The sequence below is a fragment of the Electrophorus electricus genome, chromosome 25, assembly GCF_041902795.1.
Source record: "Electrophorus electricus isolate QZ-2024a chromosome 25, ASM4190279v1, whole genome shotgun sequence".
Taxonomy (NCBI): domain Eukaryota; kingdom Metazoa; phylum Chordata; class Actinopteri; order Gymnotiformes; family Gymnotidae; genus Electrophorus; species Electrophorus electricus.
The window spans coordinates 12,066,817-12,081,103 of NC_137521.1; the positions used below are offsets into that span (position 1 = coordinate 12,066,817).

The following is a 14,287-nucleotide window of genomic DNA, read 5'->3' on the forward strand; positions in this document are numbered from 1 at the left end:
GCATTATGTGTGGTGGATTTGGTTATGGTGTGTACTAAGTACACTAATAGAGGAAATGAACATGTGTGTGTGTGTTTGAGCTTCATGTAAAAATGTATTCTTGTCATTTGATGTTTTGTTTTTGTGTTAACCGTCATTCTGATGCATGTTGTCCAATAAGTTTGGATCTATGTGTCTGACAACAATGGAAGTAATTGAAATTTTTTTCATCAGTCCAGACCGTCTATTTTCTCTTTAATATTTCCTTGTTGTTCAGTGTGTTTATTTTGACTCCTCTGATACCTGGTTTTGCTGAGCCACCAGTGTCCCACTGCCAAGTGCCTTACACACAGGCCAAGCCAACAGGACAGAAAAGTGGGCGTGGCTGTAGTGCTACTCCAGGACAGAAAAGTGGGTGTGGCTGTGTCTGCTCCAGGATCACAGGGGGCTAAGGCTGCTTTGACAGACAGTGACACCACATGTATCACATACATGCTAAAACACCATCTAAGAGCCCAAACCCCCTGTTAAGGGAGAGCTTATAGTTTATCTCTGCCAAGCCTGGAGGCCACAAGCTTTTCCTGACCTTTTGACCTACAACTTGTATTTTATTGACCATCTAATAGAGCCAGGCCACCATAAGTCCTATAAGTTGAATGTTTAGATCCAAACACTGTTCTGAGGACTGTTGATTACAGCTGTGAAAGGACACAGGTTGAGAGGAACTCGAGGTCTTGCTTTGTGAGATTTCACAGCCAAACTCTGGTTGATCTCAGGAGGACTAAACTTCTCTCCACTTTTCTGTCCCCCGACCCTCATCTTTCCTGTTCTGTGCTGCCTCCCAACCTGCCTGGTTCATCCATAGATCCGAGTGGTGAAGGCCTTCCGTAGTTCCCTGTATGACAGCGTGGAAAAAACAAGTTCCCGGAGCTCCATCCATGACTTCCAGGCTCACCCTGAGTTCATCATCACTGACTCTGGTCACAGCATTCCTCTCATTGACGAGACAGATGTGGACGACGAATCAGAGTACTACAACCATAACCACGCCCACACAACTCTTCGTCATGCTCCTCTTCCTCCCTCCCCCCTGCCACCCCGTTCCCGCTACCCAAACCATCTCCTCCGACAGCAGAGCCTCCCTGTTACGCTCAACTGTAACAACAACGCAGCCAAGAACTGTGTGCACCTGAGCTCACACACACACACCTGCACTGCCTTGCACTCCTCCCCTTGTCGTCCTAGACTCCTGCACAGCTTTGAGACCTGCCTATAGACATCAGAGGTCATAACCTCTCACCTCTCTCACTGGAGTGGGAAGGAAACAAGCCAGTGACTGGTCTCAGTTAGGAGAGAAAACAACATTGTTACTTAAGTATTAAATCTTAAGCATGTTCACCGGCAAAAGAAACTTTTGAGTTTGTGTTTGTGAACTTTACCTCCATAACCAATGCTTCAAAAGGGACTCACATCTTCAGAGACATTCCTTTACTCTGTGATACGAGCACGCTCTCCCCACAGTCTGCCGGGTTTGCTTTGATGTTGCACTTGAGACGAGCCTAGACCAGTGACTCTTGACTCCGATGACTCATTTTAAAAACAGGACTTCATAAACATGTAAAAATAGTAACTGATCATAATAATTGTAATTCAGAATTAATTTTACCTTTTAATTAATTATATTACTGTTCCAATTCTATTGTGCTAACATCTGCTAAAATTATTGCAGTTACTATGACATTTACTCTAGTTATGATGCTTTATTAATTAGCTTTATATATTCATGATTTTTGTGGGTATGATGTGTGACTGTGTGTCTACTGGTATGTTTGTGTGTGAATTATTTGTTTGCCAGTTGTTTGTTTGCTGGTGTTGCTGTTTTTGTTTATGTGTCCTCGTGGTCTTACATTCCCTCTCTGCGTCTTTGTGCTTTGAGTGTGTTGTGTATGTCCTTCTGTATTGTTAAAACAATTTTAAAAACGTATATTAGTAATATATATAAAAACAGAGCTTCTGCCCATGAGGATCAGTCAGTATTGGTTATCAGTGGCAGTAAAGAATAATATAGGAAAAGGTGGAAATTGGTGTTGAACTGGATCACATTTCACTGTGGGGTCCTCAGTTCCATGATGAAGGATGAGAACAGAAAACACAACACAGTCTGGACAAGCCTGACCCTCCAGCGCTTTTCCACATGAGTGATCCTGACACTGACTGTAAATGTTTGCAGGGTAGTTTTAGAGAAATTCTTTTATCATTCTTTGCTTTCCATGAAACACATTGTATAACCATAATATCTGTGTTCATTGTGATGTTTAACTGGAAAAGCATGATTCAGAGTGAAATATATTTTACAGGATAATCATGGTGGCCATTTATTTTCTACTCAAAAGCAAAATTCAGTATATAAATTCAATATATACACTAATTGATCACTTTATTAAGTAGACTAACCTGTATCTACAAGCTACCAGTCCTTTTCCACCAGTTCTATGGAGACAGAAGTTAGTTGATAGAAGTTTGTTTTGTTTTCTGTACAGTTGGACCATGTCCCCACTGGCTTCTGTCCTGAATGTCCTGTGGTCCCAGCAATGCTACATTTCTTTTGAGCTAACTATAACATGTCAGATACAGTTTTAGAGTAAATGTACCTAGTAAAGTGATGACTTTCCATTGTCTGCATGGCCACTAACAGAGCAGAGATTTAGTACACTCACATAGTTACAGCAACCCAGCACAAACATCATTGTAGATAAACACATTTCCAACTTGTGTGTATATATTTAAAAACTGATTATGTTAGATTTGGTTAAAAGCTGGTTTGCTTTGATCTTAAGTACACAGGCATTGTTTCTATAGGATCTGGTCTCTGCTGTTAACTGGTTTATTTCACAGGTAGATCACTGTGCTAGACATACTAAGGTCATGCGTTCAATTCTCAGAGAGCACATGCCCTGTCATACTGATAAATATGTATCTCTGGATAAGAGTGTCTGCTAAAAGCTGAAAATATAACGGAGATGAAAAATTATAGTGGAAATAAATATGGGTTTATATAAATATATATTTGATTAGGAAATAAAAACTAAATCCACAAAGTAGGATTCCTGGTTACTGATCTTGGGTTGAACTCAGTCCTAACAGTATCAAAACAGTGGCTCAATATGTAACCAGTACAATCACCAGTAATATACTCTGCACACTCCAGATGAGGTTAAACTACTTAATCTGCAGTAATGGGATTGGGAATCTGGTTTAAAACTAATCAAACATAAAATAAAATGTAAGGTCTTATCAGCTTTGAATAAGCACAATGACTAATAATAACTCAAAAGACAAAGTTCATGAACAAACTTTATGCTGGCTTCACAAAGTAGAAAAAGACCATTTGGCTGTTTTAATGGGACACTTAGAATAGTGACTTTGAGTCACAAGCAGCAAAGAAATAGAAGATCAGGGCTCTCTACTGCTCATAAGCAGTGTTGGACCTAAATGATCAGAACCCAATGTTCTGAATGTACAATCTCATTTCATAACAAAGAGGCTAGTTACTTCCTTACTAGTAACATATTTTGGAGTCGTAGAAAGAAAACAGAAAAAAAGTGCAGTGTGGATCTATTCAGCCAACAAAAGGAAATTTTAGATTGTTTAGAAAATGACTTTTATTTTTGAAATTTGATCCAAACAGATTTGATGAGCCCAGTGTTGCCAGATTGGCATGGTCGGACTTTGTTTGAAATTGGCAGGGATAACATGTTTTGGTGGGTGGAGAAATCACCTGTCGAGAAGACCCCGTTGCCATGCTAATCTCTACAGTGATTAATCAACTAGACGCCATCAATAAGCTCTCACAGTGCCAAAGTGGGGAAAAGACAAACTAAGTTAACGGAGAGAATGGGAATGTGACCCTGAACTAAAGCCAAATTCTGAAGCGTACGGCAGGTATGCTTAGTGTTCAAAAATATTTTCTAGTTGAGCATCAGAGGCAAAGTGTAAATAAAAAACTGCCAGCTAGCTAGTTAAACTAGGCAAATTAGAATAATGTGTCTATAAAAGATATCTAGCTAGCTGACTCGGCATGAGTTCAATATTCCCTCGTCGTTTCCTGTGTCATTATTATTTTTATTATTCTTATTACAAAAAATAGACTTTTATTATATTTATTATGAATTTTGGAGAGTACATTTGTCAAGCTGTAGGAGCGTGCCAAAGGGTTACTCCTATTGGCCGAGAAATGCTGCCAGTTACACAATGAGACAGAAAAGGTTGCCAGTATTGTGCCGAATTCCTGCTCCACTGCAAAACCATACATTCACTTTTAGTACGATAGCTCCCCAGGACACGTCTTTATTACCTTAACATTAACTAACATGTGGAACATAACTTCATACATTTCAAGGCAGTTATCATTTTATGTATTGTATTGGTCTCACTCCGTTCTGAAACAAAGTAGGTCAGTAAAAGATGCAAATATGCTGCAGCATCCAACTGTGCGCGATGCGAACATACGAGCTAATGCAGGCAAAGGGGGATCAGATGGACTGGCTGACGGAAAAAGCCAAGTGGGGACATGGAGCGTTAAATATGCCCTTGTGAGAACTGGGTTTGGCTAAGATGCTCATCAGGTGAGGACTGGATCCTCGATGGTACCTGTAAGGATGACGTCATACGGGGACGCCTCCGGAAATCACAAAGGAAGTGTGCACGCCACCCCCCCCCCCCCCCCCCCGCTGCCAACACGCCCACCCTGTCTGTGACACACACAAATACACAGTCTGTCGACACGATTAGCACGTTACACTGACCTGCAGAGACCTATGTCTCCAGTTTCCTATAAACTAGCTGAAACACGGATTACTGCGCAGTTTCGTCGGGTTCACCCAGAGGACAGCGAGCGGCGGGTAAGGGCGGACTGTTTTATACCCTGTGTTATATACGTAAACCAGACTGTTTTATACCTCGTTATAATAGAGCTACGTTTACCAGTCTGCGTCTCGCACGATGAGATATGTGTGTCGTCTCCTTACTGTTCTTCCCCATCCCCCGCCTTAAACGCAGAAGTGGTTTGATCATCCTCAAACTACTGCTGGACAGACAGCAGATATCAGTTCAGACCCTGTTAGCTAAAATGAAACCAAAATCAAGATGTCAGAAACGAAAGGAGTAGAGAGAGAGAGAGAGCAAAAAGCGGACAGGCAGCTTCTGAGGTGAGCCTGAACTGGGCACAAAGATGTTTTGTAGTAACGTGAGATAACTAGCTAACGATTAACTCCCTTTGCGGTCATTGATATAAACGATAAAACTACTGCGCAAACTACGGTGTTTCTGCGCTGCCGTGTCTCTTATTCCTGATCTGTTCTTTCCTTCAATCTTACGCCACTTGTTGATGGTGTCTCATGTTTCTGTAAAGCAGCTGTCATGATGGATATTGTTAAAAGAAAACAGCACCATACAAACAACCCTGAATGTGCAGTATTTGGATGGGTGATTACTGACCTCCTCGTAGGAACTCACTGCGGAGCAGTTTGGTGTTGTCACGCGAGAGCTAGATGATCTGATGGGTTCCCAGCTTTAATCTGCTGTCAAAATAAGCTAAAATCACTTACAGTATCCATGGCCATGTGTTCTGTGATATTGTACTCTGTTTAACATGTGTCTGTTGTTGTTTGCAGTATGGCTTCGTTGGAGAGTGCAGAGGTCTACATTCCCCGGGACGCCTGTGTCAGAACTATCCGTCTGCAGGATCTGCCCTTGTCCATCAGCAGGAAAATTGGCAACTGTCTTCGAGCAAGCGAGCATGAAAGGCAAGCATGCCGACGCTCGTCTCCGACGGCCACGTGGATCTGTCCGGTGGAGCTGCGGCCGGGAGCAGGGGAAAGACCTGCAGCGGGCAGGACACTCGTCCCGCTCGAGGGGCAGGTCTGCCTGCCGGTAGTGAGCGCCAGTCTGTTAGCCCACAGACTCCTTCAGGAGGCTCTGCCTTATGGAAATCGCTCTCACAGTTCCGCTGGGCCGGACGGCGGAGCTGCGCCGGTGTCCTGCAGTAGAGTGTCTGCTGGCAGGAGGAATGCCATGATCTTGTATGATGGCCAGATCTTCCTCTCGGTGAGGAAGACCAAGAACCAGGTGTGTTGGAATAGGAACCTGTGCCATTTGACCAATGTCACATTTGATTCGGTTTAATTTTTGTCTTTATTCATCTAGTTTCATTAGAGTCTGAGGTTTTGATTTGGTAGTACTCAGGTAGTTCTAGAGCTCCCGGGTGCAACTGACTGTGTCATGCAGAAGCCAGCAGGTGGGAGTGTTGCTGTTCTACATCGTATCTCAGATACTTCATGTTGTCCTCATCTCATGTACCCCTGAATTATTTAGCTGTGCTATGGCACTGTATCAGTACAGAAAAGGTTTGAGATTTATGCTGCAACTACAAATCTAATTGTTACATTCAATGCAGAGAACTAAATGTAACTCTATAGAGATAAACATTTGTATAGAAAATTAAAAAAAACAATATTTTGAAAGTATTTGAAAGATAAAAATGACATGAAAAGAATGCTGTTATTGTAGCATGCGGAGTGATTCTACTGTGTGTGGCAGGGAAGAGGGACCCGTCACACCATACCGCACAATGCAGGAGCTGGTAGACCCCAGAATGATGGATGGTCTAAACAGGAACCAGCCTGCCAGATCCCAGGTTTGGAGAGTGTCCAGAACGAGCACCACATGGAGGAGACGGACAACGGCGTCCAGCAGGACGGTCTTCCCAGTGGGAGTGTTTATTCAAATGATGCAGCCGTCACGGAGCGTCTGGTTGGAGACAGTAGGCGGAGCCTCAGTGGATTGGAGGCAGACGTTATGGGAGGTGCCGAACGTAGTTGTGCCGTAGACGCTGAGGGCAGGGTTCAGATGTTGCCTGCTGAAGTCCCCAGGGATGATGCAGAGAGCTGTCAGGCTGTCCATGTTGGGGAGGTTGGGGGCACAGACGTGCATTGGGACAGTTGTGGACCGAGCTCAGGGGACAGACCTTTACGTGAACTCCACCGCAGAGACACCGCGGGGTCTGCCCCTCAGGCCAGAGCTCCTCCTCCAGTCCCTGGGTGGCAGGAGCATGGAGGGGTGGGCGGAGCTGGACACGACCACAGAGAGAAGCCCTATCTGACCTGCCTCACTCTGACTCCGACTGCAGATGTGAGTGACAGTTCTGTTTTTGATGAGCTAGAGAAGATGGAGCGGATCTCCCACCTCAGAGCTTCGCTGAGGGTAAAGGAAGCGGAGCTTAATAAAGTCAAAACCCTTAAGTGAGGAAACAGTAATGACTTTTGTAATCAGCTACAGTCACCTCTGTATGCCACACCTCAGTCTGTATTCAAAAGGCAACCTGTCCATTTTGTTTGTGGTTGGTTTGTTGTCCTGTGTAGATTGGAATTAGGGAGATTGTATATAATTTATGTAACTGGCGCTATTTTATGTTGTCTGAAAACTTGAAAAATGTAAAATTAAATGCATAAAGCATAAACTAAAGTCATAAAGCATGTCTTATATAGGGCATTTTCTTCTAGAACAGCAGAATCAACTGTGTATTTGTGCACATTACAGAGGTCATTAAGGTCAAAATGCCATACATGCATTTTCGAAGCCTTGTTTTGTTTAATGTCTAAAAAAAAGATTTTTAATTTTTACATTTTTTTACAGTACACATTGCTGTAGAAATTTGTTCTTAAATTATTATGAGCCCTCGCAATGAAAGATTTATTGTTTTTCTGCATTCTACAAAAATAAAGGTAATAATATAAAGTATTATTCCAATGTGATTATTATTATTTTAAAATGTACACATGAATGACGTAAGATAAGTCGACATAAAGTATACTTAACATTTTACTACATTTTTAATGTAAAAGTTGAACTGATGTATGTTTTTCCTTGCAGGGGCTCATCGGCTGAAACGCTAACTGTGCTGTAGCCTCTTGTGGATGCAGGGATGCAGTAAGCCGGGTTTTGGGCCTCTGCCTTTCCCATACACACTTCGCATCCTCCATGTCTGCGTCATGTTTTGTCTTTGTATCTGTTTGCACGTTGTTCGTACTGATCAGCTCTCCAGTAGTTAACACACTGATGCATTGTGTGTGTGTGTGTGTGTGTGTGTGTGTGTGTGTGTGTGTGTGTGTGTGTGTGTGTGTGTGTGTGTGTGTGTGTGTGTGTGAAAGTATCTGGAGTTTCTCCTCTACTTTCTCACAGAGGTTTATCTCTGTACCTTCTGCACCACATACGTCAGATACTGCTCCCTAGCTGATACGTGCTATGGTAACGGGGCCGATTACAGCAGGTGCCTACCTCGTTTCACACTGCCATTGCCTGGCTTTATAAATGCTGCTCAGTTTAACTAGTGAGAAGTTTATAGGTGATAGGCCAATGGTCTGAGTGTATTAAAACGAACTGCTTTACTGAAAGCCCCCCAGCTGCAGCAATTCAAGGCTGAGTGTGATAATCTGCTACATGGCCAAATCAAGCCACTAGCAGCTTCACACGGTGCAGTTTTAATTCAGCAGTCCTGACAGGCTGCACTACCCAGCTCGCACTACCTCTCCACAGTCCTGACAGACTCTTCCCAGGCAGACCTGATACACACGATCAGCAGTGCAGAGATGAAGGCCCAAGTGTAGATGTTTAGAAGAGTTTGTGACAGTGTCATGTCTCACCCACTCACTCCTGAGTTACTCCTCAGTACCAAGGTTTTCAGAGTTGATTAAAGGTGCTATTTTTTCTATTACACGGTCTTATTTTATGAGCCAACAGGATCCTGCGTGTGTTTTATAGGATCCTTAGTAGTGTGTTTAACTGAAGCAAAGTGTATTTAGTAGTGTGTTCTATGTAGAGGCATGAGAATCGAGGTGTGGGTGTGGTTGAATGCCTGGCCACGCCCCTCCTCCTATAAGACAGCAGGAGTGGGAGTTGTCACGGAGACGAAGCTCCCAGGCGGGGTACAGACACTTGCCAAGATGTCTCGCTGTCAGCCTGAAGGACCCATGCTGCAGGTAAGCTGTGCAGCAGCTCAGGACAGGTTCGGGACAGGTTCAGGACAGGTTCAGGACAGGTTCTCACAAGCAGACACACACGGCAGCATTGACAGGGGTAGAGGAGCCTGACATTATCAGTACTAGAACGACTGGTACCTCAATTAAGTAAGGACATGTAGAGTTGGTTATAGAGCACCTATAAGGCAATATGTAGTTACCTAGAGTACCTGTAGAGTATATAGATTTTCAATCTATTTTTCTCTTTGTGTTATTATTGTGATCTAACATTGATAAAGTGAGGTATGACTGACTTCCTGTCACCTACAGTACACAATGATACATAAAGAAGAATAAGAGGAATTACTAAGTGAGGAAAAGTATTTGAAACCTGAGTAAAAGTAACTCCTGTACATATAACGCAGTCCGTGTGGTGTGTGTGTGTGAGTGCCTGCTCTGGTGAGAGAGGTCACTGTGTGGGGTGCTGACACAGTCTGCCAGCCACACAGCAACTCCATTCCTTTATTTTAGTCTCTGTATTCCTATGAATAGTGCCACTCTCTCTGTGTCTTCTGTGATTATACTAATTACTACCCTCAGAGCCAATTACGACTGGCATGCTAGAGGGCCATTCTAAAGGTTTCAGGAGAGACTGTGGCTTGGTCTACTGCGGCACGTCAGGGGTGTTTACTGCTACTGCTGTGTGTGCATGCCTGAGTGTGTGTGTGTGTGTGTGTGTGTTATGTGCAGTGCGGGAGTGTTGTCAGCACTGTGATAAGGTCCAGGTGTCTGAGTGTTTGGTTCTCCCCAAACAGGTGTTCTGCTTGCGAGGTGTGTGTGTGTCCTACACACTGCTGTTGGTTTTGCTCCTGCCTGAGCTTGGCCTTGTGGCTCGTCCGCGCTGTGGAGTGGAGCTCATCGCTGATCTGGAGTTTGTGTGTGGCGACCGAGGGTTTTACAGAGGTAGGGCGATCCACACACCGCGTCTGTATCCAGATCCTGTAGTGCACACTTTAACACAGAGAGACTGTAAAACTGCTGACGGTTCAGTAATGGTCAGGTTAATGCAGTTATCAGTACACTACATGAATGTTAACTGCATAACTGTTTTCAGCATTAGAGCACAATCACAATGGTTTATATCAGTTCATGAAAACTGACCTTACTGTGCTAAGATACTGTTATCACTTTGCATTTTTTTCCACGACAACATGCAATGGCATCAGTCAAAGACATGAGGTTTCATCTGATAGCTGAGTCACAGAACAGCCCTTTGACCAGTGAATATTACAAATAATTTATGTTTACATAATAAACAACTAAATAAGCCTTCCCTCATGCGCTCTTCCTTTAGGATTCAAATTTGTTGACGTCAGCATTTTCACTTCCAGAGCCATCTCACCCTGTTCCAAAGCCAAGGCCACTCTACCCCCCACCAATCTTCAGCTCCTCTCTCCCCTCCTCTCTGTTCAAGTGTCCTCTGCTCTTTTCTTAAATCATTTTCAGTTAAATCCTAACTCATATGCTCTTACAGCAAAAATCAGACACAACACACACACACACACACACACACACACACACCCCATACTGTACACTTAAAGCCCAATTCTGATGAAATGACAGTGGCCTGTCATGGGTGTGTTTGTACAGGTCGAGCACGTAATGGGGGCTCTCGCTCCCGGGGTAATGGCATCGTGGAACAGTGCTGCATAAAAGGATGTGACCTGCAGCATTTAGAGCAGTACTGTGCCAAGCCCAGTAGAGGGCGCCGACAAGCACCCGCATTCCCACTGCCAACCAGAGTAAGTCCATTACACTACACTAACATCCATTAAATTAACCTCAGTTCCACAGCCTCAGTTGTGAAGACTCCATCAGCACTTTTACTTGAACAAATCTATATCTGCTATTCAGTTGAATACATTCAAAAAGTCATTATACTAGTAACTCTCTTTTAAAACTTATAACGATTTGAGACTTTTATCTTAAATCAACAATAAAAAGTAGAAGGAGGCAGAAGGAAGAGAACATTGTGAATCATCAGTGTGAGATCTGTTTCACACTACTGATCCTCCTAACCCAGTATGGCCTGGTTTTTCTCTGCAGGAGGCCCAGTTCCAGATGCTGTTTTTGAAACAGTACCAGAGGTTTCTTGAGCTCAACCCAGAAAAACTGGCCCAGAGAATGCAGGAGCAATCACTCTACCTAGAGACACTCAGAAACCCAACGTTACTTAATTCTAACGAGAAGATATCCAATCCGCCTGTATGCTTATGAAGGGAAAATGTCACCTCTACGAGCTCTCACAGGCCTACATCACCTCTACGAGCCCTCACAGCCCTACGTCACCTCTACGAGCCCTCACAGCCCTACGTCACCTCTACGAGCCCTCACAGCCCTACGTCACCTCTACGAGCCCTCACAGCCCTACGTCACCTCTACGAGCCCTCACAGCCCTACGTCACCTCTACGAGCCCTCACAGCCCTACGTCACCTCTACGAGCCCTCACAGCCCTACGTCACCTCTACGAGCCCTCACAGCCCTACGTCACCTCTACGAGCCCTCACAGCCCTACGTCACCTCTACGAGCCCTCACAGCTCTACGTCACCTCTACGAGCCCTCACAGCCCTGCGTCACCTCTACGAGCCCTCACAGCTCTACGTCACCTCTAAGAGCCCTCACACCTTTATATCACGTCTACGAGCCATCTCAGTTTTACATCACCTCTATGAGCTCTCACAGCCCTATGCCACCTCTACATCACCTCTACAAGCCCTCACAACTCAGGCTCACCATTCATAAACTTCCACCCCAAAGACTTCACCAAAAACATCACATGGCGTTTATATAAATGATGAAGGTGTGAATGGGATCAGTAGGTACAAAAAAACTTTTCTTCTGTTTATAATTTTAACAGCAGGTGCTTTAACAACAGATGCTTACTTATTATTCAGTCATCTTTAATAATTATTGAGTTTAAATGTCTAGCATCTTCACAACGACTTACCTATTTGTCATTCTAACAGTATATGTGCTCCTGGGGAATCAAGCCCCTGACCGTGGTGTTGCTTTGCTCTACCTGCTCAGGAGTGTTGAAAGGCTCCTGCTCTTCGTGTGTTCACGAGGCCAGGGCAGCAGAACAGCAGCACTGTACAATGATCTCCCAGCAAACACAGGATACAGATAGTTTAATACTGATTCAGAATCAGATTTAAAATCAGGCTTTATTGGCCAAGTATGTTCACACACACACAAAAACTTACATGCTTACATGTTTACACAGTAGATGGCAGAACACACATGCATACACACATGCACACACACAGGACTGTAGCACGGGTACCCTTTTATTTTGTGGACACACAGATATGAAGAAACTGAATCTCTCAGCCTGTGTGGGGTCACAAATGTAAATGCAAAGATCCTCCCCACTGTAATACTTAGTCCTATGTTGTCTTGCTTTAGACCCCAACCATGTGCAGTGCACATGCAGACCTTCAGTAGTCTTAAGACACAGCAACAGTGAAAGAACTATTGCTCTTATGTTCCAGGGTTTTATTGTGATGTGTGTTTTTGTTTAGGGACAAATGAAGTTTGCTGAATGTACATTTAGAGTTTGTTTCTATATTTATAATCTGTAAGTGAAATGTATTTCAGATGTTTGCACACAATGGGAAATTAATTTGTCCAACAGTACAATCATTAGACATTGGCTTTGTACCAAGTATTTTGTACATTATTATAAAAATTATATTTTAAGTGTCACAATGAGAAATGTATTTAATGTGTGGTTTGCTGAACATCCACTGCAGTTCCAAACACACACTTGAATGAGCTATACTAAAGTGCAGGGAACCACTATGCAGTGCAGAGGGATGATGGATGTGGCCGTGTGATGGACATGCCCCTGTGTGATGTACGTGGCCCTGTGTGATGGACTATGATGGACTGTGTGTTGGACGCGGCCCTGTATGATGGACGTGTGATGGACGCGGCCCTGTGTGATGGACATATGATGGACGTGGCCCTGTGCGATGGACGCGGCCCTGCAAGATGGACGTATGATGGATGTGGCCCTGTGTGATGGACGTGGGGGTTTGAGATGCTGAGTCGCTCTCCCTGACCTCCTGCTGTTGTGAGGCTGTAAGGTCATGGCCTTGCTGAGAAGTGTGTCTGCTTGTTTATAGTAAATAAATATTACAATAACCTTGCAGTTTTATCATAAATGAAACATTGCCTCACGCTCTGCTTATGAAGCAGAGCTATGAGAAGAACTTCAGGGCTATGCCTTTGGTTTCATTAGCAGAAACATTGTGCACTGAAAGCTTTTTAAATCTTCTTTTGCATGGCAGTCAGGCTCGGCAGTACTGTGAGTACAATGTTTTTTGGCATGGAGATATCTAAACTATTTCTACATGCCAGCAAAAAGCAGTTATTTTCTCTGTTCCACTCTCAGCAAGCATGTGGAATTGGAACCAAGTGAAGCCGGGTCCTGTCTGGGTTGGGAAGTTCTGCTCAGACTTGTAGTACACTGACCTCTCCACACTAGACTATCTACACTGACCTATGCACATTGACCTGTCCACACTGGACTATCTACACTGACCTATGCACATTGTTCTGTCCAAACTGGACTATCTACACTGACCTATGCACACTGGACTATCTACACTGACCTATGCAGATTGACCATCCACACTGACCTCTCCATACTCGACTATCCAAACTGTATGTTCAACACCAGGCTCAACTCCTCATAGTCCTACAGTGTTAGCATTCACTTTGGGGAGAGATAGTTCAAATTCACATTATACCACTGCACACAGACATCTGTGTCTTGATACGGTCAGAAATACTCACCCTGGCATTTCCTTTCTCTAAGAGAGGAGACGATATCCAAGGAGAGAGGGAGAGAGAAAGAGAGAGAGAGGGAAAGAGAGAGGGAGAGGGAGGGAGAAAGAGAAGGCAGTGGTTTTTCTTATGGAAACAATGTAGCATCATTAACGTGGTGTGATAAGCAGTATCTTCAGTCTCCTGTGTGGATGTGGGTTCGTCGTGCGTCAGAGACTGATAACCCCCACGCCCAGGCTAGCCCAGTGCAGACAGCTGGACCAGCCAGGACAAACATGCCCTTTCAGAACCTCTGCAGACCAGCAAGGTGCTACATTGTGTGCTTTCTTTTGCAAATCTCCACTCTACATGATGGTTATATTTATGAAGAGCAAAGCAAAGTCTAATTTGTATTTGGGTATAATACAAAGCAGAATTTTTTGTCTGCTTTGAAATTGTTCA

At 43.9% G+C, this 14,287-nt stretch overlaps 3 protein-coding genes across 9 annotated transcripts in view; all 3 read left to right on the forward strand.

The window, feature by feature from the left end:
* Positions 1 to 3,068, forward strand: part of atp2b3a (ATPase plasma membrane Ca2+ transporting 3a) — a 30,414-nt gene extending 27,346 nt beyond the window's left edge. For 5 of the 6 annotated variants that reach the window (XM_027025872.3, XM_027025874.3, XM_027025875.3 and 2 more), the window contains one exon: positions 845 to 3,068. In XM_027025872.3, the coding sequence (XP_026881673.2) occupies positions 845 to 1,255 (411 nt within the window). In that variant the 3' untranslated portion in view covers positions 1,256 to 3,068. The remainder of the gene's footprint in view (positions 1 to 844) is intronic. The other variant, XM_027025877.3, reaches the window with a different exon arrangement.
* A 1,652-nt stretch (positions 3,069 to 4,720) lies between these two features.
* si:dkeyp-110g5.4 (uncharacterized) lies at positions 4,721 to 7,773 on the forward strand. Of its 2 annotated transcripts, none has more exons than XM_035522075.2 (3): positions 4,721 to 4,880; positions 5,652 to 6,105; positions 6,577 to 7,773. In XM_035522075.2, exons 2-3 carry the CDS (start codon positions 5,653 to 5,655, stop codon positions 7,279 to 7,281), a joined length of 1,158 nt encoding a protein of 385 aa, XP_035377968.1. In that variant the 5' UTR covers positions 4,721 to 4,880; position 5,652; the 3' UTR covers positions 7,282 to 7,773. The 2 variants fall into 2 exon arrangements, with proteins under 2 accessions (XP_035377968.1, XP_035377967.1); XM_035522074.2 differs by lacking the exon at positions 4,721 to 4,880 and adding an exon at positions 4,916 to 5,186.
* Positions 7,774 to 7,917: 144 nt separating this feature from the next.
* On the forward strand, positions 7,918 to 11,279 carry igf3 (insulin-like growth factor 3). Its single transcript, XM_035522214.2, has 4 exons — positions 7,918 to 9,014; positions 9,809 to 9,956; positions 10,644 to 10,795; positions 11,100 to 11,279. Exons 1-4 carry the CDS (start codon positions 8,859 to 8,861, stop codon positions 11,268 to 11,270), a joined length of 627 nt encoding a protein of 208 aa, XP_035378107.1. The 5' UTR covers positions 7,918 to 8,858; the 3' UTR covers positions 11,271 to 11,279.
* Positions 11,280 to 14,287: the final 3,008 nt, after the last annotated feature.